Raw genomic sequence first — 25,296 nt, forward strand, 5'->3', positions numbered from 1 at the left:
CTCCCGTTTCTGGTGACGAGAATATCTGTGTCTGGGCACAGGGAGGGCCCCTTCCACAGGGAGAGCTATTTCCTGCTCTCAGGGGGACAGCGGAGGGCCCCGAGTCTTAGTGTCTCCTGAGTGACTTTTATTTATCATCATCAATGTGCCAAAGAGGCACCTTTTGGGGCAGCCATGCTTGGCCCCTACGCCCTCCTGCTGTGACCCTGGAGAAGCCAGTCCAGAGGCAAGGCCCGGCCTGGCTGTTCCCCCACAACCGGCCGCTGATGGCAGTCAGGCTGTAAACCAGAGGAACACGAGGAGGTCTGAGAGCGGGAGAGGAAAGCCTTCCTCGGGAGTAAAATGGCAGTTCGGTTTTGGAAGATGGAAGTGCTGTGGGGACGGATGGTGGAAACAGTGACCAGCGCTGGGCGTGTGTGCACTGTGCAGGAAACGTGGCTTAAATCAGCCATCTTGTGCTATGTCTCTCTTACCACAATTTCTCGAAAACAAAGTAAAAAATTCATAAACCCCAAACCCCCAAATTACCAAGTAACAGAAAAGCTTGCAAAGGGTTCCCAGAAAGGCCTGAGAGAAAAAAAAAAAAAAGAATAGATTGCTGCTCAGAAGATTTTGATAGCTGTTGTTATCATAGGGAAAAGAGGTAAGAATTTTGATTGTCTCTTCTCTCTTTTGTATGCTATTCGTTCCCCTCCCCCCCAGTTTGGATCCATATATGGAATGGCACCATAGTCTTGTCAGAACTTCAGAGCCTCAAGGACAGGATCAGGCCAAACCGTGCATTAGGAGTGGGGTTATCTGATCCATTATCTTCAGACACTCTCTGAGGACCCAGTGTGGACGCTAGCCCCCGGGGCTCATAACAGGGACACAGAGACAGGTGATCACGTACCTGCTCCCTCAGGCCAGTCATGAGGCTCAAGCCCACAGACACCTGAAAAATGGGATGCTGCGGGCTCTTTCCAGAGACTGTAACTGTGCTCTGGGCAACCACCTGAGGGTGAGGTCTAACTTTATCTTTGCAATGAAAAGTCACTTGCTGCTGAGAGGCTGAAGCCCCAAGCCCCTCGGGCCCAGGACTCAGCAGCTTCCAGACGTGGGCCAGAAGGGGGACAGGGCACAGGTCCCAGCTGAACACCTGGAGGATGGATTTTAAAGGCTATTTTAAGGGTTATGCAGCCTCCTCTCATGGCACCCCTGGAAATGTGCGTGGGGCAGAGCCAGACATGCCCCAGGGGACAGCCGCTGATCTTCCCAGAAGGCCCTACCTCAGAGGCAGGTTGGTGGTGACTTACTCCCAGGGCCACGTCTCTGCTCTGAAAGGATGAAGTAGAGCGTGGGCGTGAGGAGGAGGGGCAGGAAAGAAGTTCCACAAGGATCGACAGCAGAGGTGCCCTGGGATGGGGCTGTGATGTGCCCTCACCCTGGGGGCTGGTGTTTGGTGAGGGGGGCCTGGCCAAGGGCCCAAGGCTGTGACTCCAGCCTGTGGGGCTCCTGTACGGGGGCACAGAGCAGCGACTGAGGCCAGCCCTTGGTGATGACATGCTTGTCCCCTTGAAATCAGAATTTTACAACTAAAATACAGATGGTTTGCTTCAACCTCAATCTTTGGGGTCTGGAAACAAAGGGTTTAAGAGATTTAGACAAAATCATACTATCAAATTATTAACAATTTAGGCTGTGTCAGGCCATCTGCCCATACCTGGGGGCCCGTTTTCTTCAGTGCTAAGTATTTCTACTGTAAGGCTGTGGGTGTGTGTGTGTGCGCGCGCGCGCGCGTGTCACGAGTGTACACATATATGGGTATACTGTGAAAATGTGTGTGCGTGTGTGTGCATGAATGTGTCATGTGCACACATATGTAACTATGTGCACATATGTATAAGTGTATATACACGTATGTTTCTGTGTGTATATACACATATGTTTTTGTCATGGTGTGTAGATGTGTGTGTTGTGTATAAATGTGCATGCATATGTGTGTGTTTCAGGAGATAAAGGATTCTCTGGCCCTGAAGACCTGCTCTCCTGGCCTGCAGCCTTGACCCTGACCGATTCAACCATGGGGGCCCGTTTCCCACAGTCAGGGAGACGAACAGAGCGGAGTGGCCCTCCCGGCCAGGGACTCTGTCTCTGTGCTAGAAATCAGCAAACCAAGGTCCTTCCGTGCCAGGCCACACTGGGGCTCAGACAATGCCCTTGGCTTTGGGGGCAATTTGATACAATGGAAGTGTTTGCCCTGTGCCTTTTTCTTTTAGGAGTTTTATGGTTTCATATCTCATATATAGGTCTTTAATCTACTTGGAGCATATTTTTGTATATGGTGTAAGAACACGGTGCAGTTTCCTTCTTCTGCATGTAGTTGTCCGATTTTCCTGACGCAGCTTATTGAAGAGACTGTCTTCTCCCCATTGTATATTTCTTTGTCCAAGATTGACTGATCTTCCAAGTGGGGATTTGTTCCTGGGCTTTGTATTCCGTTTCACTGACTTATGTAACTGTTTCTGAGCCAGTGCTATATTGTTGTTATTATTATACATTTATGTCATACTTTGAAATCTGGGACTGTGATGCCTCCAGCTTTGGTCTTTCTCAAGATTGCTTTGGCTATTCAGGATCTTTTGTGATTCCATAGAAATTTTAGGATTATTTGTTCTAGTTCTCTCTCTCTTAAATAAATAATAAATAAATAAAATCTTTTTTAAAATGCTAACTGAAGAACGCCTGGGTGGCTCAGTTGGTTATGCAACTGCCTTCGGCTCAGGTCATGATCCCAGGGTCCTGGGATCGAGCCCCATGTTGGGCTCCTTGCTCAGCGGGGAGCCTGCTTCTCCCTCTCCATCTGCCTGCTACTCTGCCAGCCTCTACTCTGTTAAGTAACTAAATAAAATAAAAGAAAAAAAATGCTCATTGAATTTAAAACACTCATTAGTCAGTTTTGATGTCCTTCTTTGCCAGCTCTGAGGGTCTGAGTTCCGTTGCAGGCTCCTCACAGAGATGCAGTGTTATTAGGGCTCTGGGCTTTTCTTTGTGTGAGGCTCCCCTGGGTCCCGGCTGAGGCTCCCACTTCTTCAGCATCCTCACATCCCCACGCCTGGGAACCAGCTGTCCAGCCCTGCCTACCTCGGCCCTGGGAAACTACTGGGGGACCTTATCCATCAACACACGCTGTCAATAGTGAGGACCCCACTAAAAATTCTCTCGTTTAGAGAACACTGAGCCCCAGGGAAAACATGCAAAACAGGTTATCTTGTGCAATGTTCTGATTTGTGGCTTTATCTAATTGCTTTCTCCTGGGGGCATTGAATTTCTCGCTCCATAAAGCAGAGGAAAATGGAATAAAAGCTTGATTACGTTTTCATTCATCATTTCGGCAAGAACATTATGCTGAAGGTAAGAAATAAAAATAAATTTCACAGTCTCTGCCCCCAAAGGCTGCAGCAGAAAGCTGTTATCCAGTGAAAAGTAGCTTTTCATTTTACTGATACCTGAACCCGGAGAGCCCTACTGTGTGCCAGTGGTTCCCGCTTTTTGGGATGTTCATGGAATATTAAAATTTCTTGAAGAACATGGGGGATTGACACTTTATTTTGCAAAGTAAGGCCACTTAGAAACACCAAAAACTGCTCAACACTATCACCAGTCATACCAAAAAAATTTTAAATAATTTTTTATAATGCCTCCCAAAATCCCAAAAAGAAAGGAGAGAAAAAAAGAAAGAAAAAAAGACAGAAAGAAAGTTAAAAAAAAAAAAAGAAAATTAGGAAGGTTTGAGTCTTAGAATAATGGACATTATTTCAACTGAATAATTGAATCTTAGAAAAAGATTATCCATTGATCCTTATTTTCCATTTCAGTTGAGTAATAACTAGTTCAGTGTGGGCAGCGTGGATTTAAGTTATTGCTATTTTGTTTGTCCGGAAGATTTTGCTCTGTTCTGTGTATAGGAGTGGGGGGCAAGCCGCACAGACCCCTTCCCATGAAATATGGGACTCCGTCCCCTGGCACTACAAAACTCACCCATGTTCCGGAAATAGGCAGGGGGTCGCTTTGGGAAGCACTGTGATTCTGGATGCTTGGGAAACACGGTCACAGATCTCAGCGTTAGGTGGAAAGCTGGAGTCAGACCATGGTCCTGTCATGAAACACAGGGGTCAGCGGGTCTCTGCTTCAGCAGACGCAGGGACAGAGAATGGGAAGAGCAGGCTTTAATTCCTAAGTGTGCTGACACTTGAACGTGAACTTCCCATCCTGTCTGGTCTCCAGGTTACATGGAAACCTGGATTCCTGGTCCACAGTGGCCATGTAAACTTGTGTTAATACTGTTATGATGCTGCTTGTGGATTCCTTCCTCTCCTGAAGACCAGCACAGGGAAGACAGGTGATTGTGAGCCAGGATGTCCTAGGTGTCCACCCAGCTTCCCAGGAGTTACTGGCATTTAGAAAGACCATGTGTCTCTTTACAAAGCCTGAATATTTATTGAAAGCCAGGAGCTCCAGAATCTGATTTTTCAACTTAAATCCTGAATATTTGACTCTTGTACTTTACTACACCTGATACTTCCCAAGGCAATGGATGCTTCTGGATGAATCAAGGGCGGGTTGCATATAAGAAGGTCAATAAAAGGGGCGCCTGGGTGGCTCAGTGGGTTGAGCCTCTGCCTTCAGCTCAGGTCATGGTTGGGGTTCTGGGATTGAGCCCCGCATCCGGCTCTCTGCTCAGCGGGGAGCCTGTTTCCCCTCTCTATCTGCCTGCCTCTCTGCCTACTTGTGATCTCTGTCTGTCAAATAAATACATAAAATCTTAAAAAAAAAAAAAGGTCAATAAAAAATGAACATAAACTTTTCAAAAATATCATCCTCTTCAAGTTGAATTTGAGGGACTGGGAGGAGTGGGGAATTTGTGCTTCATGGGGACAGAGCTCAGTTGGAGATGAGGAACGTTCTGGAGATAAAGGGTAGTAAGGGTTTCACAGCAATGTGAATGCACTAAATGAAAATGGTTAAAATGATCAGTTTTGTTATCTGTATTTTACCATAGTGAAATGGAATTCAGCTTGCTTTCCAGGGAACAAGTGAGTGTGGGAAACTGTCTTGCCCCCTCCTGGAAAAAGAGTAAGAAACGAGTTGGGCACAATGGCGGAGGGTGGTCTCAGGAGCAGTGCTGACCACCTGGGAGACTGGTGGGAGAACGAGGCATGTCCAGCTCCCTGGGACTGTTGTGGGAGTGTGACCAGCCACCCAGGATCTTCTGCTGCCTCACTTGTCTGGATCATGAGCTCTGAGCAAGCAGGGGTGGAGCGGGCTGTGTATCTTACCTGCAGCAGCAAATTTCCTATCTGGTCCTTGCAAACCCTTGTGCACTATGTACACTGCCCCAGGGTGCCTGGAGGGGGGTTTGTGGGGTCACATCTCACCTGCCTTCAACCAAAGCCCTGTGCTCCTGGGGCTGGCCGGGCTCTCCTGTTCAGGTGATCACTGACAGCAAGCCCTGACTGTTACAGTAACAGTATTTGGCACAACCTGGATTGGATTTGTGCCCAACTCCCTGGATTCCTCTGAGTTCACCGAGCACTTGACTATGCAAATCATGGGGCATCAACTGAGAACAGTTCTGCTTTGGCACAGGAATGCGCACAACTCACATCGAGGAGAATGGGGGACGGGGACGGTGTTCCCTGGCCAGGATGCAGGAACCCGAAGCTGAGCGCACAAGGTTGACATATAAAAAAAATGTCCTAACCCATTTGACAGACGGTAGTATTTTCTTTTTTTATTCCTCAACCTACATCAGTGTCAGTGGCTGAGTATTGAGTCCACTAGTACCGAAGGATGAGCCTAAGGAGAAACCGTAAACCTCAGTTCTTCAGTTTTCAGCAACCCTCTGCATTTCTTTCCACTTCTGGGACCTAGTCCTTTCAGATGCAGCCATGATTATAATTATAATTATTGTCCACACTGCCTAGAACTATCATATCCCTTTCTTCTTCTTAAAATAAGTCTGACTGAAAAAAAAAAAAAAAAAGTCTGACTAGGAGCCACCCTGCTAAATCTAGTCTCTTGCATTCTTCGGGAGTCTCTGCTGCTCCCCATGGCTGTGCAAGAGTCCAGAGGTCTTATGAACAGTCTATGTTTGTGGCCCTTGGCCATCCCACAATCTGTGACCTGCTCCCCTCCTTGCTAAAGCTGTGCCTGGGCATCTTCCAGAGCCCACCTCTCTAGAGCAGCCTTGCACACCTTGAGTGCAAGCAGGCTACAGCCCTCACCTTTTGAGAAAGGGTGCTCCTCTCCCAGGGTTAGGGAGATCTTCTCTCTTCCTCTCACTCTACAGGAGATGGACTCTTCATTCCTTGATGACAGTGACCTTATGGGAAGTTTTCAGATTGGTCCCTGAGATTAGGAAACCTTATCTTCTCTCTTCAAAGCTTGGCCTCAGGACCCTTGTGGACTCAGGAATTCTATTTGCTATGTTAAATGCTGAACGGTGACTCTTTCCTTTGCTTTTAAAATTCTAATCTTCTTTAAGACCAGGAAGTTTCTCACTGTAGAGGGGACAAGTCCCTAGAAAAGGAACACGAATAAGGAAAGAACACTAAGATTTTCATTAAGTATCACTCCCCTTGCATTATACATGGCACAGGTCTGGTTTTGGCATCTGATAAAGTCTCCCCTCACCAAGCAATCCCCCCTACCCCTGAACCCTAATCTTCTGTCCTTCTCTGCTAGTCCTATAACCTCAGGTGCTTGGCCTTCCCTAGCCCTCAAGGCCTTGTCACATGTTCTGTTGTTTTTCTGTGTTGTCTGACAATTCTAACAAATCTTCAGTGATATATCTTTTTTTTATTATTAACATATAATGTATTATTTGCCCCAGGGGTACAGGTTTGTGAATTCTCAGTCTTACACAATTCACAGCACTCACCATAGCACATACCCTCCCCAATGTCCATCTCCCAGCCACCCTATCCCTCCCCAACCCCAGCAACCCTCAGTTTGTTTCCTGAGATCAAGAGTCTTTTATGGCTTGTTTCCCTCCCCAGTGTCATCTCATTTCATTTTTTCCCTCTTTACCCCCCCATAACCCCCCACTCTGCCTCTCAAATTCCTCATATCAGAGAGATTATATGATAAGTGTCTTTCTCTGATAGATTTATTTCACTTAGCATAATACCCTCTGGTTCCATCCACATTGTTGCAAATGACAAGATTTGGGGTTTTTTGATGGCTGTATAGTATTCCATTGTATATATATACCACATCTTCTTTATCCATTCATCTGTTGATGGACAGCTGGGCTCTTTCCATAGTTTGGCTATTGTGGACATTGCTGCTATAAACATTGGGATGTACATGCCCTTCGTATCTTTAGGGTAAATACCCAGTAATGCCATTGTTGGGTCACAGGGTAGCTCTATTTTTAACTTTTTAAGGAACTTCTATGCTGTTTTCCAGAGTGGATGCACCAGCTTGCATTCCCACCAACAGTGTAGGAGGGTTCCCCTTTCTCCACATCCTCACCAACATCTGTCTTTTCCTGACTTGTTAATTTTAGCCATTCTGACTGGTGTAAGGTAGTATCTCACTGTGGTTTTTATTTGTATTTCCCTGATGCTGAGTGATGTGGAGCACTTTTTCATGTGTCTGTTGGCCATCTGGATGTCTTCTTTGCAGAAATGTCTGTTCATGTCCTCTGCCCATTTCTTGATTGGATTATTTTTTCTTTGGGTGTTGAGTTTGAAAAGTTCTTCATAGATTTTGGATACTAGTCCTTTATTTGATATGTCATTTGTGAATCTCTTCTCCCACCTAGTCCATTGTCTTTTGGTTTTGTTGACTGTTTTCTTTGCTGTGCAAAAGCTTTTGATCTTGGTGAGGTCCCAGTAGTTCATTTCTGCCCTTGTTTCCCTTGTCTTTGGCAGTCTTGCTAGGAAGAAGTTGCTGTGGCTGAGGTTGAAGAGGTTGCTGCCTGTGTTCTCCTCTTGGATTTTGATGGATTCCTGTCTCACATTGAGGTCTTTCATCAGTTTTGAATCTACTTTTGTGTGTGGTGTAAGGAAATTGTTCGATTTCATTCTTCTGCATGTGGCTGTCCAATTTTCCCAACATCATTTATTGAAAAGACTGTCTTTTTTCCATTGGGCATTCTTTCCTGCTTTGTTGAAAATTAGTTGACCATAGAGTTGAGGGTCTATTTCTGGGCTCTCTATTCTGTTCCATGGATCTATGGTCTGTTTTTGTGCCAGTATCAGATTGTCTTGATGATTACAGCTTTGTAATAGAGCTTGAAGTCTGGAATTGTGATGCTGCCAACTTTGGTTTTCTTTGTCAACATTCCTCTGGCTACTCAGGGTCATTTCTGATTCCACATAAATTTTGGATTATTTTTCCCATTTCTTTGAAAGAAATTGATTTTTTAAAAAGTTGATGGTATTTTGATAGGGATCGCATTAAATGTGTAGATTGTTCTAGGTAGCATAGAAATTTTCACAATATTTGTTCTTCTAATCCATGAGCATGAAATGTTTTTCCATTTCTTTGTGTGTTCCTCAATTTCTTTCATGGATACTTTATAGTTTTCTGAGTACATATTTTTTGCCTGTTTGGTTAGGTTTATTCCTAGGTATCTTATGGTTTAGGGTACAATTGTAAATGAAATCAACTCCCTAATTTCTCTTTCTTCTGTCTTGCTGTTGTTGTAGAGAAATGCAACTGATTTCTGTGCATTGATTTTATATCTTGCTACTTTGCTGAATTCCTGTATGAGTTCAAGCAGTTTTGAAGTGGTGTCTTTTGGCTTTTCCACATAAAGTATTATCATCAGCAAAGAGTGAAAGTTTGACTTCTTCTTTACTGATTTGGATGCCTTTTCTTTCTTTCTGTTGTCTGATTGCTGAGGCTAGGACTTCTAGTACTATGTTGAATAGCAGTGGTGATAGTGAACATCTGGGCCGTGTTCCTGAACTGAGGGGGAAAATTCTGTTTTTCCCCATCGAGAATGGTATTTGCTGTGGGTTTTTCATAGATGGCTTTGATGATATTGAGGTATGTACCCTCTATGCCTACACTGTGAAGAGTTTTGATCAAGAAAGGATGCTGTACTTTGTCAAATGGTTTTTTGAGAGTATCATATGGTTCTTGTTCTTTCTTTTATTAATGTATCGTATCACACTGATTCACTTGTGGATGTTTAACCAACTTTGCAGCCCAGTAATAAATCCCAATTGGTCGTGGTGAATAATCCTTTTAATGTACTGTTGGATCTTTTTGGCTAGTATTTTGGTGAGAGTTTTTGCATCTGTGTTCATCAAGGATATTGGTCTGTAATTCTCCTTTTGATGGGGTCTTTGTCTGATTTTGAGATCAAGGTAATGCTGGCCTCATAAAATGAGTTTGGAAGTGTTCCTTCCATTTCTATTTTTTGGAACAATTTCAGGAGAATAGGTATTAATTCTTCTCTAAATGTTTTGTAGAAGTCCCCTGGGAAGCCATCCAGCCCTGGGCTCATGTTTTTTGGGAGATTTTTTATGACTGCTTCACTCTCCTTACTGGTTATGGGTCTGTTGAGGTTTTCTCTTTCTTCCTGTCTCAGTTTTGGTAGTTTATATGTCTCTAGGCATGCATCCATTTCTTCCAGATTGTCAAATTTGCTGTTGTATAATTGCTCTTAATATGTTATTATAATTGTTTGTATTTCTTTGGTGTTGGTTGTGACCTCTCTGCTTTCATTCATAATTTTATTAATTTGGGTCCTTTCTCTTTTCTTTTTGATATGTCTGGCTGGGGGTTATCAATCTTATTAATTCTTTCAAAGAACGAGCTCCCAGTTTCATTGATTTGTTCTACTATTATTTTGGTTTCTATTTCATTGATGTCTGCTCTGATCCTTATGATTTCTCTTCTTCTGCTGTTTAGGCTTTCTTTGTTGTTCTTTTCCCAGCTCCTTTAAGTGTGGGATTAGGTTGTGTGTTTGAGACCTTTCTTATTTCTTGAGAAAGGCTTGTATTGCTTGTATACTTTCTTCTCAGGACTGCCTTTGCTGTGTCCCAAAGATTTTGACTGTTGTGTTTTCTTTTTCATTTGTTTCCATGAACTGTTTAAATTCTTCTTTAATTTCCTGGTTAATCCATTTATTCTTTAGTAGGATGCTCTTTAGCCTCCATGTATTTGAGTTCTTTCCAACTTTCCTTTTGTGATTGAGTTAGTTTCAAAGCATTGTGGTCTGAAATATGCAGGGAATGACCCCAGTTTTGGTACCAGTTGAGACCTGAATTGTGACCCAGGTTGTGAACTATTCTGGAGAATGTTCCATGTGCACTAGAAAAGAATGTGTATTCTGTTGTTTGGGGATGGGATGTTCTGAGTATATCTGTGATGTCCATCTGGTCCAGTGTGTCATTTAATGCCTTTATTTCCCTGTTGATCTTTTGCTTAGATGATCTGTCCATTTTGGTGAAGGAGGTGTTAAATTTCCCTACTCTTATTATAGTATTGTTGATGTGTTTCTTTGATTTTGTTATTAATTAGTTTATATAATTGGCTGCTCCCATGTTAGGGGCATAGATATTTAAAATTGTTAGATCTTCTTGTTGGACAGACCCTTTAAGTATGATATAGTATCCTTCCTCATCTCTTATCATAGTCTTTGGCTTAAAAATCTAGTTTATCTGATATAAGGATTGCCACCCCAGCTTTCTTTTGATGTCCACTAGGATGGTAAATTGTTTTCCACCCTGCCTCATTTAAATCTGGAGGTGTCTTTGGGTCTATAATGAGTTTCTGGTAGACAGCATATCTATGTGTCTTTTTTTTTTAATCCATTCTGATACCCTGTGTCTTTTGATTGGGGCATTTAGGCCATTTACATTCTGGGTAACTATTGAAAGATATGAATTTAGTGTCATTGTATTGCCTGTAAGGTGACTGTTACTGTGTATTGTCTCTGTTCCTTTCTGGTCTACTACTTTAAGATTCTCTCTTTGCTTAGAGGATCCCTTTTAATGTTTCCTAAAAATTCTTTTAGTTTTTGTTTGTCCTGGAAGCTTTCTATCTCTCCTTCTATTTTCAATGACAGCCTAGGTGGATACAGTATTCTTGGCTGCATATTTTCCTCATTTAGTGCTCTGAATATATCATGCCACTCTTTTCTGGCCTGCCAGGTCTCTGTGGATAGGTCTGCTGCCAATCTAGTATTTCTACTGTTGTATGTTACAGACCTGACAAAGAGACAAGTCTCTTTGTCACTGAGACTTGTAAGTTTTACTGTTAGATGATAGGGTGTGAACATATTTTTATTAATTTTGAGGCGGATTCTCTGTGCCTCCTGGATTTTGATGCTTGTTCCTTTCCCCAAATTAAGGAAATTCTCTGATATAATTTGCTCCAATATACCTTCTGCCCCCCTTTCTATTTCTTCTTATTCTGGGATCCCAATTATTCTAATATTGTTTTATCTTAAGGTATCACTTACATCTTGAATTCTCCCCTTGTGTCCAGTAGTTGTTTGTTTCTCCTTTCCTCAGCTTCTTTATTTTCTATCAGTTGGTCTTCTAGATCACTAATTCTCTCTTATGCCTCATTTATCCTAGCAGTAACAGGCTCCATTTTTTATTGCACCTCATTAATAGTTTTTTTTTTAATTTCAACTTGGTTAGATTTTAGTTCTTTTATTTCCCCAGAAAGGGATTTTATTTTTCCAGAAAGAGATTCTCTAGTATCTTCCAGGCTTTTTTTGAACTCAACTAGCACCTTGATAATCATCATTCTGATAATCACCATTCTGAACTCTAGTTCTGACATCTTACTAATGTCCATATTGATTAGGTCCCTAGCCATAATTACTGCCTCATGTTCCCTCTCTCTCTCTCTCTTTTTTTTTTTTAGTTTAAATTCCTTTTAATTTTAAAATTGTTTGTTTTACAAACAGTTGCAACGATGGTACAGAGTTCCCCTGTACCCTTCATGCAGCTTTCCTCAACAGTAACATCTCAAATAACTAGTACATTGTCAAAGTAGGAAATTAACATTGGTGCCATATTATAAACTTGAGTACAGCATATGACTCCTTTTTATTATCATCATACATTACCTTCTACTACAGTATTGATGCATAACTAGCTTTATAGAAATAATTTTAAATGAACATTGTTTGAATGAGAATATGAAAAAATCATATTTTAACCAAAATTTCCTCATCTATGAGAGTGTAAGACTGTTTTACAAAATGCCTTGACTTCCAAATTTCTGACTTATAAAACATTGCCACTGTCCTCCATGAAAGAAATATACATTTAAATTATTTTTTTGCCAAAGTTGTAATAATCCTGCTTGATTTTCTCCACTCAATTCTTCCTAATCATTGCCAGTGAGCTGATGCCGAAATACTGGGTTCTAGAAACTTGTCCTTTAGAGGGGGGAATCAGCATTCACTAACATTCTATTTTATAAAGCATCTTGTTCTTTTTTTAGGTGAGTTTTTCTTTGTCATTTTATCCAGATAAGAATAGATGAATGAGAGAATAAAATACTAAAAGGGTAGAAATGACCCCCCCAAAATATATAGTAGCCAAATTGGAAGAACCCTGAAACCAGGGGGAGAAGAAAGGAGGAAAAGAAAAAAAAAAAAAAAATATATATATATATATATATATATATATATATATATATATTTATACACAAACATACATACATATTAGACTGGTGAATAGAACAGAGCCACACAATTGATTTGAGGTATATTTTGGTCTGTTAGAAGAAACTGCCTCCCAACATTTTAAAGAAAGAAATACTTTATATATATATACACACACACACACATAATAAGGGTAAACATGATGAAGGGATGGAATATGACTATAAAGATGAAAATTTTAAAAGATTCTAAAAAAGGAGTTGATAAGATAAGAAGTTGGCTGAAAAAAGAAAAAAAGGAAGAAAGAGTGTGATCAGACTGGAGACTAGACAAAGCCAGATGCTAAATTTAGGGTGTATTTTGATCTGTTAAGAGAAACTGTATCTCAAAATTTTTAAGAAAAACCTATATTTATACAAAAAATAAGGTTAAATAGAATGAGGGATAGAATATAACTATAACAAAAATTTTTAAAAAGATTTTAAAATAAGGTATTAATAAGATAAAATAGTTTAAAAAGGTTAATATAGGAAATAGGAAAATTTTTTAAAAGTAGATTAAGAAAAAAAAATTTTAACTTTGAAAGACTAAAGAATCATGGGGAAAAAACCATGAATTCTACATGCTGCATTCCCCTAGCTCTGGAGTTCTGCAGTTCTCATTTATTGGTGAACTTGGTGGATGTTCTTGGTGATCTTCTGGGGGAGGGACCTTTTGCCATGATTTTCAAATGTCTTTGCCTCAGGCAGAATTGCACCTAATTGCAGTTTCAACCTATCCCACAAAGGTGACATTAACCTGTCAGCTAGGAAGTTTTCAATCTGGTCCAATGAGTCTGCCACTTGGGTCTTCTCCATCCCTCAAAGAGGTGAGGTGGAACCTTGATTTTTCCCCTATAAAGAAGCATTGCCAAGAACAGTCCTTTATTTATTTATTTATTTATTTATTTATTTATTTATTTATTTATTTGGCTTATTAGCTACCTGGCCACCACCTTCTTCTATAAAACCTTTTATAGAAACCGTCCATGTGGAGCATGTCCTTGGAACACCTGTCTACCTGCTCCATGGGGCCCTGCTTGATTCATAATGCATTTTGTAAAGCCACTTAGATCTCCAAATTTTGTTATTTTCCAGGAGGAAGAATTTCCTCTGTCCTTTAAGGTCCTTCAGGTTGGACTAAGAATATAATTGATCCAAGGCAGATTTACAGGAGAAAATCAAATTTTGTTTCACACATATACAAATCCATAAATTCTAAAGACAGACAGGCAACAGAGGGCTCACAGGACATCCAGAGGTAAGGTAAAAGATCAGAACTGGGGATATAAAGAGGAAGGAGACTGTTAGCGGGCAGTGAGAATAGATATTTGGAAAGCAAAGGTTGCTGTGTTGTGCAGGTAAGGAGGAAGAAGGAATTCCTTATAAGGAGGAATCTGTTAATGCCCTCTTCCTCCTAAGGGAGGCAGATGAGGGAGAGGAAAAGAATTTTTCCTGAATAAGCTGGGTTTTGGTTGCTTTTAACTCAAAAACAATTTTTACACCAGAGTGGTCCATCTTAGGGAAGCTTGTCCTTGGCCCCTACACAATTAAAAAGTTTACTCCAAAACTTGATATTTAATTTACTTGTATTAACAATTATGTACAGGTTACTTACAGAAACTTTACTAAGCATTAGACAAAGTCAATTTTATCCCAAGTTATTATAGCTTTTAAACTGATGGTAGCTCTTAAAAATGATAACAACTTATTTGGCTGATAAACTCAGGTAGGATGAAAGTCTTTATATTTACTCTTGATAACTCTAAAGATGTGTTTGTGTTAGCTAAACCATCAACCTTAAAGTAGTATTTATACCAAATAATTTTCTAGATTGTGTGAACTTGAAAAGCCCTTGTGTTAATTTCTACCTTTTGCTTAACACCTACTGTCACTGTCACTTGCTTTCAACCCAGCTAAATGGAGGTCTTCACAAATTCATGTTGGCAGTGCCATTTGAAGGTGGAAGCATTTACAATATCTATAGATGCCCATGAACATACAGAAAGTTGCAGAGAGTAGAGCTTCTATTGTAAAATTACTGTCATGAAATTGGTACAAAACTCAGTAGTTTTGCTGGCTCAGTCAGTAGAGCATGTGGTTCTTGATCTTGGGTTGTTGGCTCGAGCCCATTGTTGGGTACAGAGATTACTTAAAAAATAAAATCTTAAAAAAAAAAATCCAAGGTTTAAGTTTGGATCTATGTTTTGGTGGATGGAATAAGGTTATTCATATAGAAGGAAAAAAATTTTTGGTTTTAGTACTTCTGAGGAAGACACTTAATATTTGTATTTGTTGAAGCAAATCAAGTTTTAAATGGCCTTGGCTTCCTTGTTTGCTTGGTAAGACTGACCTTCCTGGAATCTGCATTGTGAAGGAGTTCCTGCAGAAGATGAGTAGAACACTGAATGTTTATATTTTGAAGGCACAGGAAAAAAATGCAAGCACTTTCTTGAAGGACTTTCTTATCTCTTTGGGTGAGGACTTTTATAATACTTATATGCTTTTTGAGATAAATAAGGGAGGCGGCTTGGGGAATGGTAAAAATTATTGGTGTTCTTTGAATTGTTTTTGGAACCAGACCTTCTATCCTGTAAAGACTACATTTGTAAAACAAGTACACCTGTTTTTAGTTTCTCAAAGAACAGACTTCTTGCTTTAATAATATTGAAGGACTGATGCACCCATCCACCTGTGAGGAAGTTTTCCTCTGAGTAAATTTTGCTTAACAGAAAAGGTATAAAAATTTAAAAAAAAGAAAAAAAGTGAAAACTAAAAAATTCTATCAGCGTCTAAATATCAGCTTTTAATTTGGCCAATTTTTTTATTCTGTAGTTACTAAAATTTTAAAAACTATATTATCAGATCTTAGCCAAGAAAGACAGTAACACTCGGGAATATTATACAACATCATGGACCTAAAAGACTTCTTTAAAGGTGTAAATAGTACTACCTTTACAAGATCTAGAGCCACTCCCAAAGGTAGCTCAAGAGAGAGCCGAGGCAGGTGGAAAGCCAAGCCAGGTTCTTAGAATGCAAAACCAGAGGGACAAGAGGAAATAGTAATTCCAGGAGAAAAGGATCCATAACCAGCGGGTCTGGACTTGGAAAGGAAGAGGTAATGTTAATATTTATTTCCCTCTCTCGCCTGGACTTAGGAGGATTGATTTAAAAATGAAAGAAACACAGAAACAAACTCTGGGGACCCTGCCCAGGTTGAAGAACTGTTTTACTGCAGCCCTCAGTTCAGTCCTTGCCCAAGGATGACAGCCATCTTGGGAGGATCACCTGTCACCTCAGGCGGTTTCCTGTGGAAAGAAAAGTGTCTCCTCAGGGGAAAAGGCCCCTGAGGTGGGCAACTATTAGAGAGAGCACTCAGGGGAAGGAGGATGGGGGAGGCGTAAGAGACAAGTCAGTCTTACAGGCTTTGGTCTCAAGCATCCCTTGTGTTTCTAACTGTCCAGTAGCCTTTAGTCATGAACCTTTCCATGTGACTACTTTGGAATCTTGAAGGCTTTTGGAGGCTTCTACATATGAACTAAAGTAGGCAACCCATTCCATAGATTTGGATCGGGAACCCTGACTGTGGTTCTTAAAGGAACAATCCTGTCTAACTGGAAGTTTCCTCCTAATGGACACTGTAATTCTAGGTTCTTTTTTAATTCTTCTTTTCCATCTTCCTAGCTATCTCTGCGTTCTGGAATTACAATTGTTAGACTGAAATAAGCAAGTGTACAGTAGGTATTGCCCGTGACTGTATACTTACCCTGCTAAGCCTTTGGGTTTCTAGGAGCCCAACTAATATTCAAAAGGGAGGTGCCACAGGGTTGGGGACCGTGTGCTGTTCATAGGGTACCTAGTGGCAGGAAAGTTTTCTTGATGCTGGTGGGTGACTAGTTTCCATGTAACCTGTTCCATGGCCAACTTACCTTATTATGGGAGACTTCTGGAGGGGGTGGGCCGTCTAACAGCTTTTCAATGCTGGAATCGTGCCAACCAATTTTTTTGGCTTTCTGGCCTCCAAGATCTCGCTAGCAAGAACCCTTATGTACACAAAATAAGGCAAACCAACACACGCCGTCATATGTCAGCAGAACTGAGTCTCGCCACTAAGAAGGCTCCGTGAGCACCAGCTCCATGTCCTTGGGAAACTTGCTGAGGTTTTCCAAATGGGGAATTGTGCCTGAAAGGCCTGGGTTGGCTCAGGGCAGACCCTTCTGTCAGCTCAGGGGGCTCCGGGCAGACATGCCAGCACCGTTGGGCTCCTGGCCTAACCTTCCGCAGCTCAAGTTGATGTGCTCTATAAGGAGACCCAGTTGAACGGGAAGCTCCAGGGTAAAAAATAGAGACAAACAGTGCAGAGCTCTGACCCACAGGAGCTTATCAGAAAGGAGATCCAGAAAAGGAGCTGTGACCCACTGTCTAGACCTGTGGAATCATGTTCCTAAGGAGAACAAAAATGATTTTCAGAGGGCAAATTCATGGTTTCCTGATGAACACTTTTTGGCTTAAAATAGCATCTTTCTTAAACATTTTAAATTAAATCTCAAGAAAAGCACATTCGATACTGAGAAACATAATAATCCATAACACAGAGAATGGGGAGGAAGAAGCAGTTTCGACATTCCATTTTTCCTCGTTTTATGAAACCGTATTTTTCTGGAAATAAAACATTTCTGTTGGCTTTGACAAAGACTAGAGAGGGTAGAAGAATCTGTGCCTACTGGAGACAGAAGAGGAGAGTGACGGAACACTGTGCCTTCCCCGACACCTCTTCTTGTGTCCCCTTTCTCTCCAGGGATCTGGGCCAGTGTTTGGGGACTGCCAGTCCACTCTAGATTCTCCCCAAACCCAGAGGCTTCCCATCCTGGAACAGTGCTAATAAATCTGTTCTGTGGGCTCTGTTTCCTCCCCTTGCCCCTACCTTTTTCTGCTATAATCAGGGACCATGAGACCAGATTACGGTGTTCATTAATGGTGTTAAAACTCCACAACTGTAGGACTGAAGGACATGCAGGCTGAGGCTGAAAACCTACTTGGGGCTCCCTGTGACTTCTATTCATGAGTCACCCGCCAGTGCATGAATCTGGGGTACTTAGTTGATCTGGGCCCCCAGAGAAGGCATAGACTTCCTCTCAGCACTGACCCTGGTCCTCCGGTGTCCCCTCCTCCGGGTCAGCTGACTCACGCACCACTGTCCAGATGCCTTGTCACCGGCCACTAGGCCCAGAGTCAGTTGTGCACAGAGGCAGGCGGAGTCTGTCACAGTGTAGGCCCGCGGGGCTGGGGCTGGCCCTGGGAAAACCAGGGCCTTCCGTGCAAAGCCTGGGACCCTCACCCAACCTGGGAGACCCCCAGACCTGCACCTGTGACTGGGTCAACGTAGCTACAGTTGCCACAGGTGAGGCCAGGGCCTGTCCTGAGGTGCGGGCCATTCCCCAAACCAGAACTACGTTTTGGGTCAGAGGTTCAGGGCTTGCTGGACGTGCTGTACTTGGACCTGGACCCATCATACACCCCCATGTGCTGGGCTACAGGATGGTGGTGCCACGTGCCCCTGTTCACATGGGCTGGAAGCCGCAGACGGGTCACAGGGCAGGGAGCGGGGCTGCAAGTCCCCAGCCCATCCCACACCCACAGCCTTCCCAACAGCCTGGTGGAAACAGTTAGGAGGATAAATTCTATTCCTATTCCACTATGGTGGCGCTAACATCTCAGAAGAGAAAAGGACGGGGTTTTTGAGAGTTCAGTTTAATCGGAAACTCATGTGTTTTCCTTTAAGTTTTGGAACATGCATCCTTCTCTCTTCCTGGCTGCCCTTTGCCTGGGAATAGCCTCAGCTGCTCCACAACTTGATCAGAGCTTAGATGCGCGCTGGTCCCAGTGGAAGGCGGCACACAAGAGACTGTACAACAAGGTTGGTAACATTTGAGCTGTTCACTGAGACCCCAGGGAATGTTCTATTGCTGGTCAGAGTCCATGGGGGGAGTAGCTTCTGGAGGCCACTGGTACCCAGGCAGGAAGCAGGGCACTGTGACTGCACAAGATGGGGACAGATGTCCTGCTGTGTAGTTGCTGGAGAGCAGCTCCTGGAGCATCAGCCCAGCCCCAGTCAAAGTCTCTGCTCCCCTGTGAGCATATCCACTTCGAGTAGGTTATTTGGTTTTTAAATAGAAATAGAGGATAGTTCATTTGTTTTTCTGCAGAATGAAGAAGGACGGAGGAGAACAGTGTGGGAGATGAATCTGAAAGTGATTGAACAGCACAACCAGGAGTACAGCCAAGGGAAACACAGCTTTGAGACGGCAGTGAATGTCTTTGGTGACCTGCTGAGTGTGGCTTGGGTTGCTGAATGTTTCGTGCGTCCCCTCTTCAGTGCTTTGCCAAAATAATCTCAATTTTCAACATTCCACTTTCTTTTCCTTAAAGACCAATGAAGAATTCAGGCCCATAATGATTGGCCTTCAGATACAGAAGCGTGAGGAGGCGAATGTGTGCCAAGCCCCTCTCTCTGCTGAGACCCCCTCATCTGCTGAGACCTCCTCATCTGTCGACTGAAGAGAGAAAGGCTCCGTAAATCCCGTGAAGGATCAGGTGAGCCAGTACTCAGCAGTGCCGCTCAAGAGTAAAGGCAAAAGACATCCGTGTCCTTGCTGTGTTTGGCTGAGAAACAATGGACAGGTCATGGTGTTTCAAAAGAGTTTCAGATGTGGGAGCTGCTCTTGCTCTTGGTTCTGTAGCCAAGAGAGCTAATAGCTCTTGCTATTGGTTCTGTAGCCTGAGAGCTTTTTAATTTGGTTCCAGGGTCCTGTGCTTCTTGTTGGGCTTTTAGTGCAACTGGAGCCCTCGAAGGACCAATGTTCCAGAAAACTGGCTATCTAGTGTCACTGAGTAAGCAGAACCTGCTCTCGGGCTGAAGGCAGTGATGACTACAGTGGTCATCTGATCAGTTATCCCTTCCAGTATGTTCAGAACGATGGAGGCCTGGACTCACAGGAATCCTACCCATATTGTTTATGGGTAAATGGAGCACATTATCTTGTTATAAACTTGAACACGTGCAGAGAAAAGAGAAACTGTATTTCATAGTCACAATTTAAATTGTAGCCTTTGTACCTGCAAACTGTCTTGATCTCATGTTCCCCAGGAGGTGGATCAGTAATCAAGTAATGAAGTCTCTATCTATTTTGAAAGCTCCAATCCTGCAAATACAGTCCAGAAAATTCTGCTGCCAGTGTAACTGGGTTCTGGGTAGTCCCTAAGATGGCATACAGACTTCTGAAGGCAGTGGCCGCTGTGGGACCTGTCTCTGCAGCTTCGATCCAAGCCTGGATTCCTTTCGGTTCTGGAACCAACATAAGCATTTGTCTATGGAGACCTTTAGGCAAAAAATGGAAAAGTCACCATCATGCACAAGACTGAGTCATGTCAAATTTCATGTAGAATTTTGTGGGGTGTTGGTTTATACAATTGTTCATTCTATACATGTAATATTTGTGCTGAATGTTTCCATTTGTAATGACTGGAAACACATCCTCATGTTCATCACTTCATAAATATATTTAAAAGGCTATATAATTTGACCAATATACTTAATTTACTATACCCTTTTGAAGTTACTAGAATTTTGAAATTTTTCATAGGATTTCACTTGAAACTGTAAAGAGCAGCTTGGTTCAAGTAATTTTGTGATCTGTGGTGTTTCCTTAGGCTGACACCCTCAAGGTGGGTTCCCATGAGTGGTCTTTTCTGGTTCACGATCTGTTATTTAGAAGAGATGGGGCCACTTCGTGTATTTGCGGGTGTTAGATGAGGGCCTAAGTTTCTTACCTAGCCCAAAAAGATCTAGCATTTTTCTTTTTTAAAGATTTTATTTATTTGAGAGTGAGAGAGAGAGAGAGCATGAGAGGGAGAGATCAGAGGGAGAAGCAGACTCCCCGAGGAGCCGGGAGCCTGACGTGGGACTTGATCCCAGGACTCTGGGATCATGACCTGAGCTGCAGGCAGTAACTCAACCAACTGAGCCACCCAGGGACCAAAAAGATCTAGCTTTTAATCATATCTGGACTTAGAACATTTCACTGAAAATTGAAATATCTCCCTTATCGTAGTTGATAGGCTGGGTTACTGTCATATGTCACATGGAAAACCTCATGCCAGCACTGAATTTTACTCTCCAGGCATTTATTATGATCCGAAGTACAGCAGTGAATGCCTGAATCAGGGTGTTCTGGTGGTTGGTTATGTCTTTGAAGGACAGAATCAGAGAACAAAAAATATTGGATTATCAAGAACAGGTATAAAAAGCCAAAAATACTTACCTTTGAAAAAGAAAAGGGAATTCTTTTTGGAATCAGTGCTTGGACATAAGTCCCCCAACCCTTGAGCACACTTGTGAAATCCTAGAAGTGTTAACCCCACGTGGTGGGAACACAGACATATTCATGAGACGACCACAGGAAGGTACTGTCTCAAGCTGGCCAGGGTCCTACGATGGTTTTGGTACCGCTGCATTTCTAAATTGGACTTTTTATTAATTCTGTGACATCTGGCCCCAAGAGTTTCTTTTTTCTGTTTCCATTTGCAGTCTGTGAAGGGTCTGGGGACAGAATTCTGAGCTGGGTTAGAACTCGAGCACGAACAGGAAGGGCCTCTCCAGATTCTTCCCAAATCTGTCCTGACCTCTGGTGCCCTGCGCAGTGTCGGGTGTGATTGTTCATGAAGGGTAATGTGTGGTGGGTTTTCTCTCCCTCCTGCAGGCCGTTCCCCGCACGTGTGTACAGACCAATCTCCCCAAGTGCCCGCGCCAGGACTCCAGGATTCCGCCTGTGTTTGGTCAGGCAAGAACAACGGAAGGGTCTCCCTTCTTTGAGTCAGAACAAACGTGAAAACCTTCTGGGCTCTTCCCATCTCCCTGTACTTTACCCAATTTTAGTCACAACACCCCCCCCCCCCAAATAAGTTGGGTGTGTCCATACGGGGGTTCAGGTTCACGGCTTTATGGACTTCAGTGTGGTTTGTCCGCTCTGTGGGTACCGCGGGGTGAAAATAAAACAGAGATAAAGGATCCCTTTTGAATGAAAGACCAACAATCGAATGCAACAAGCAATAGTTTATTTATATTAAAAAAAAAAGGGAAAAGAAAAAAAAGAGAACAGAAGTGAGAAACCAACATCTTTTTACTACCTTGTATAGATTAAGTAAAAATACCTGTATTCATATATATGTATATACATACTGCATATTTATATATATATACACATATACACACATGGAATGGAACATTAAAATTACATGCTTCCCAGGACAGAAGAATTAGGACACGTTCCCTCATATCAACTTAAAACTCCATCACAACTTAAAATCACTGCAAGGAAACTGACTTCCTTCAACTTGTTGGACTTCAAGTTACGGAACCAGGAGCTAGATGTGAAAATCGTCCGCTGTGCACCGATGACAACGGACTGCCACACGCCACGGGGCAGGGGCCTTCTGAGTTCTCCCACAGGCCTTCCTCACCTGCAGCTGTGTCACCTTCTACCTGAGATGTGCGGGAATGAGGCAGGGGGACTGTGGGCAGGTGCCGTGTGGACCCGCACGTCGACGTTTAAACAAGAGCAACAAAGACACGTCTTCCTGTGGAAACAGCGCCGGTCGTGAAATGACTCCAGAAGAGGGTTCCTTCCTCCCCTTTCCTTGCCAAGTGAAACACAAAAACTACTGGGGGACAAACCAGCTCAGAACGCAGCACCTCCAGCGGTGATCAGCAGACAGCAAGGGACAGAGAGGGGGCGTCTCCTGGCGACAGCTCCTGGCTGACCCGGCTGCTCTCAGACACACCCTCTTCTGCAAAGGCACTCACATGTTGTCTGTTTATGAGGGATACAGTGGGAGTCCGTGCATGGGAGTCCTTCCTACAAATACCAAAGAGATAAGCTGAGGACGTGGTCTAACAGGGACAAGAGGAGAAGAAATACACATTTTGGATAAATGTGTGTGTGTGTGTGTGTGTTTTTTTCTTTAAAGGATAATCCATAGTTTAAAAAATTTCATTGAAAGTGAGGAATTCCAGTAAAATTATCAGCAAGGAGCAAGGTGCTGGAGGTGAGATGGATCCAGAAAACAGAGAGGAGGGACGTTTCTCAAATGGCCAGAGGACAAGGGATGCACGGTCTGCTCTGAAAGGAGAAAGACCATCCACACACAGTGGAGTGTGTGAGTGGGAGGGACACAGTGGCAGAGAGACTGGTAAAACAGGGGGGAGGGTGGCATCCTTCCATATGTGGGCATGGGGGGATGCACCCTGAATTTCTGGATGGGAAAGAGGGGCCACATCCCCCTGTTTTGCAGTCCAAAGAGACCCCGCCCAAGCCCAAGGCTGCCCTCACCGGGACACGACGGAGCTAATGGAGTTGTAAGACGTGCCACTGTTGCAGCTCGAGTCATAGGCCTCCTGGCCATTGCCGTCGAGGTTGATCTTGAACACAGAGGACGCCTTCAGTAGAAAGTCTGCTGCGTCCCGACGCCCCAGCTCCCGCAGTTTGGACATGAGGATGCCCACCGTGCTCTCGGGGTAGGAGGTCCATTCCCGGAGCAGGGCGTGGACCGGGCTGGGGAGAAACTCCTTGGGAGCCCCGTTGTTGGTGTTGTACTTTGCCACAAGGTCGGGGAGACCCAAGTTCATGGCGAGAAGGCACCAGTCCTTCCCCATGGGATCGGGTGGGTCCAGGAGACGACAGAGCTTCCTCCGGGTCAGGAGGTTCAGATCCGAGGCATGGATGTCCATCCCGAGGCTGGCCTGCGAGTACACGTCATGACAGCCAAAGCACATGATGCTGCTGAAGCTCTCCTTATAGCCCCCCATGGTGTTCGTCAGCGAGGTCTCCTTCAGGGTCTGCGCCCGGAAGAAGTCCCGCGGCTGGTAGATCATGACGGGCTCGTGGTGCTCCCGCAGCTGCTGGGGGCTCAGGTAATGCTTCACCGTCAGCAGCCCAGGGAGCGTGGTGGCCATGACGTTCTCCATGGTGCTGCACACGGAGTCCAGCAGGAGGCAGCACTTTATCTTTTCCGTCTCCAGCCCGCGTACCTGCACCTCGATGCCCTGGCCGTGGTTGACCAGAAGCACCAGCAGCTCGGCCCCGCGGTTGGCGATCTTGCAGCCGTTTACCCACAGGCGGATGTCTGCGTCTCCCTCCGCGCTCTGCTGGTGGATCCACCGGCACAGGTTCACCTGGACCTTGTGAAAGATGCCGCAGGGGAAGGGGGTGAGGTACTCCACGGGGACGATGCGCACGCCACCGTAGACCCGCCCCTCGTCCTCCTCGTCTGTCCAGGACCGGTGGAGGTTGTCCGTCTTGATCAGGGCGGGGATGTCCACCATGGTCCCGCTGCTCAGGTCGCGGGCGCAGATGTCCATGGCGTCCAGGATCTGCAGCAGCTCCTCCACATCACTGTCGGGCACCAGCCGCTGGACGTCCTCCACTGTGTAGCGGCCCCGGTAGTGGTGCAGGGCCCGTGGGGTCTCCACGGACAGCAGCTTCCCCAGCACATTGGTGCAGAGCCAGCGGGGGTCCAGGAGTAACACGTCCTGCACCGTTTCGCTCTGCATAATGTTGATCTGCCGGAAGGGACAACAGGAGGTCACACGTGGGGACCAAGATGGCCAGAGGCACCAGTTCAGAGCGCTAGGGGACCCGAACAATGATAAACTCTAAGCACATGTTGCAAAAACTGACCCAGGGCATTCATGGGGACAGATCTCGGAAATCCAACAGCGACCCAAAACACTAGCTTGAGAAGGTTCTGCGAGGGAATGAAAAGATTACCTTGGACAGTTAAAAAAAAAAAAAGGTCAATGCAATGAACGAAAGGCAAAAAGAAAAGAGAGAGAGATGGCAGACAAATGCAGTGAGAAAATTTTGACTGGATTCTACATTCTCAAATGAACACACGAATGAATGCAAACAGCTATGACAGAAATGACTGGGATGAGTGGCAAACACTCAAATGGGGACTATATATTCAATAGTAGCATTATATCCATGCTATGTTTCTGGAACACAATTAATTAATTAACATAATTAATTAATCCGGGTGACTCCATCCTTAGTCATCTGTCTTGTTCACGGTCACTTGCTGACGCCCTCCGTGGCCCAGGGGGCTCTTGGAGATTAACATACGAACCTGAGAAACACCCACCAAGGCCAGGGGGGTAGGAAGCTTGCTTTGGCCCTTGGTAAATTTGTTGAAGAGAACAAAGTGTCTCCCTTTCCTGACACGCAGGTGGTGCCATGAGATCTAATTCGATGTTAAAAGTCCGTGAGTGGCACACGGACCCTGTCTACAAAATCTGTAGACAACAGTCCAGACTTTGTGGAGACTAAACAGCACAAGTGGGTCATTGCCCACCCCATCTCCTCTGCTCATAAGTCCCGCCGAATAAAACTGTAAACTATAAGGAGTTGCCTGCTTCGTTTTTTTGGTCTCATTTTGGGAGCTACTTTACGGTCCCTCCTCCACCTTGTACCAGTGGGAGGATACCCCACAGCGGAGGGGCTACAAGCTCAATTATTTAGGGGTGAAATGTCATATTTGCAAAACAAATAAGCAAATAAATAGAAGAGAGAGAGG

At 43.9% G+C, this 25,296-nt stretch overlaps 1 protein-coding gene and 1 pseudogene across 9 annotated transcripts in view; one reads left to right on the forward strand and one right to left on the reverse strand.

The window, feature by feature from the left end:
- Positions 1-18,457: 18,457 nt before the first annotated feature.
- On the forward strand, positions 18,458-21,260 carry LOC116569996 (annotated as a pseudogene).
- A 520-nt stretch (positions 21,261-21,780) lies between these two features.
- The window catches only part of DAPK1 (death associated protein kinase 1), a 173,726-nt gene continuing 170,210 nt past the window's right edge, over positions 21,781-25,296 (reverse strand). For 8 of the 9 annotated variants that reach the window (XM_032308099.1, XM_032308095.1, XM_032308094.1 and 5 more), the window contains exons 26-27: positions 23,055-24,283; positions 21,781-22,580 (exon numbers count right to left, since the gene is read on the reverse strand). In XM_032308099.1, the coding sequence (XP_032163990.1) occupies positions 22,430-22,580; positions 23,055-24,283 (1,380 nt within the window). In that variant the 3' untranslated portion in view covers positions 21,781-22,429. Of the gene's footprint in view, positions 22,581-23,015; positions 24,284-25,296 lie in introns of those variants that run through there. The other variant, XM_032308101.1, reaches the window with a different exon arrangement.

This window comes from Mustela erminea, chromosome 12, assembly GCF_009829155.1.
Source record: "Mustela erminea isolate mMusErm1 chromosome 12, mMusErm1.Pri, whole genome shotgun sequence".
NCBI lineage: Eukaryota > Metazoa > Chordata > Mammalia > Carnivora > Mustelidae > Mustela > Mustela erminea.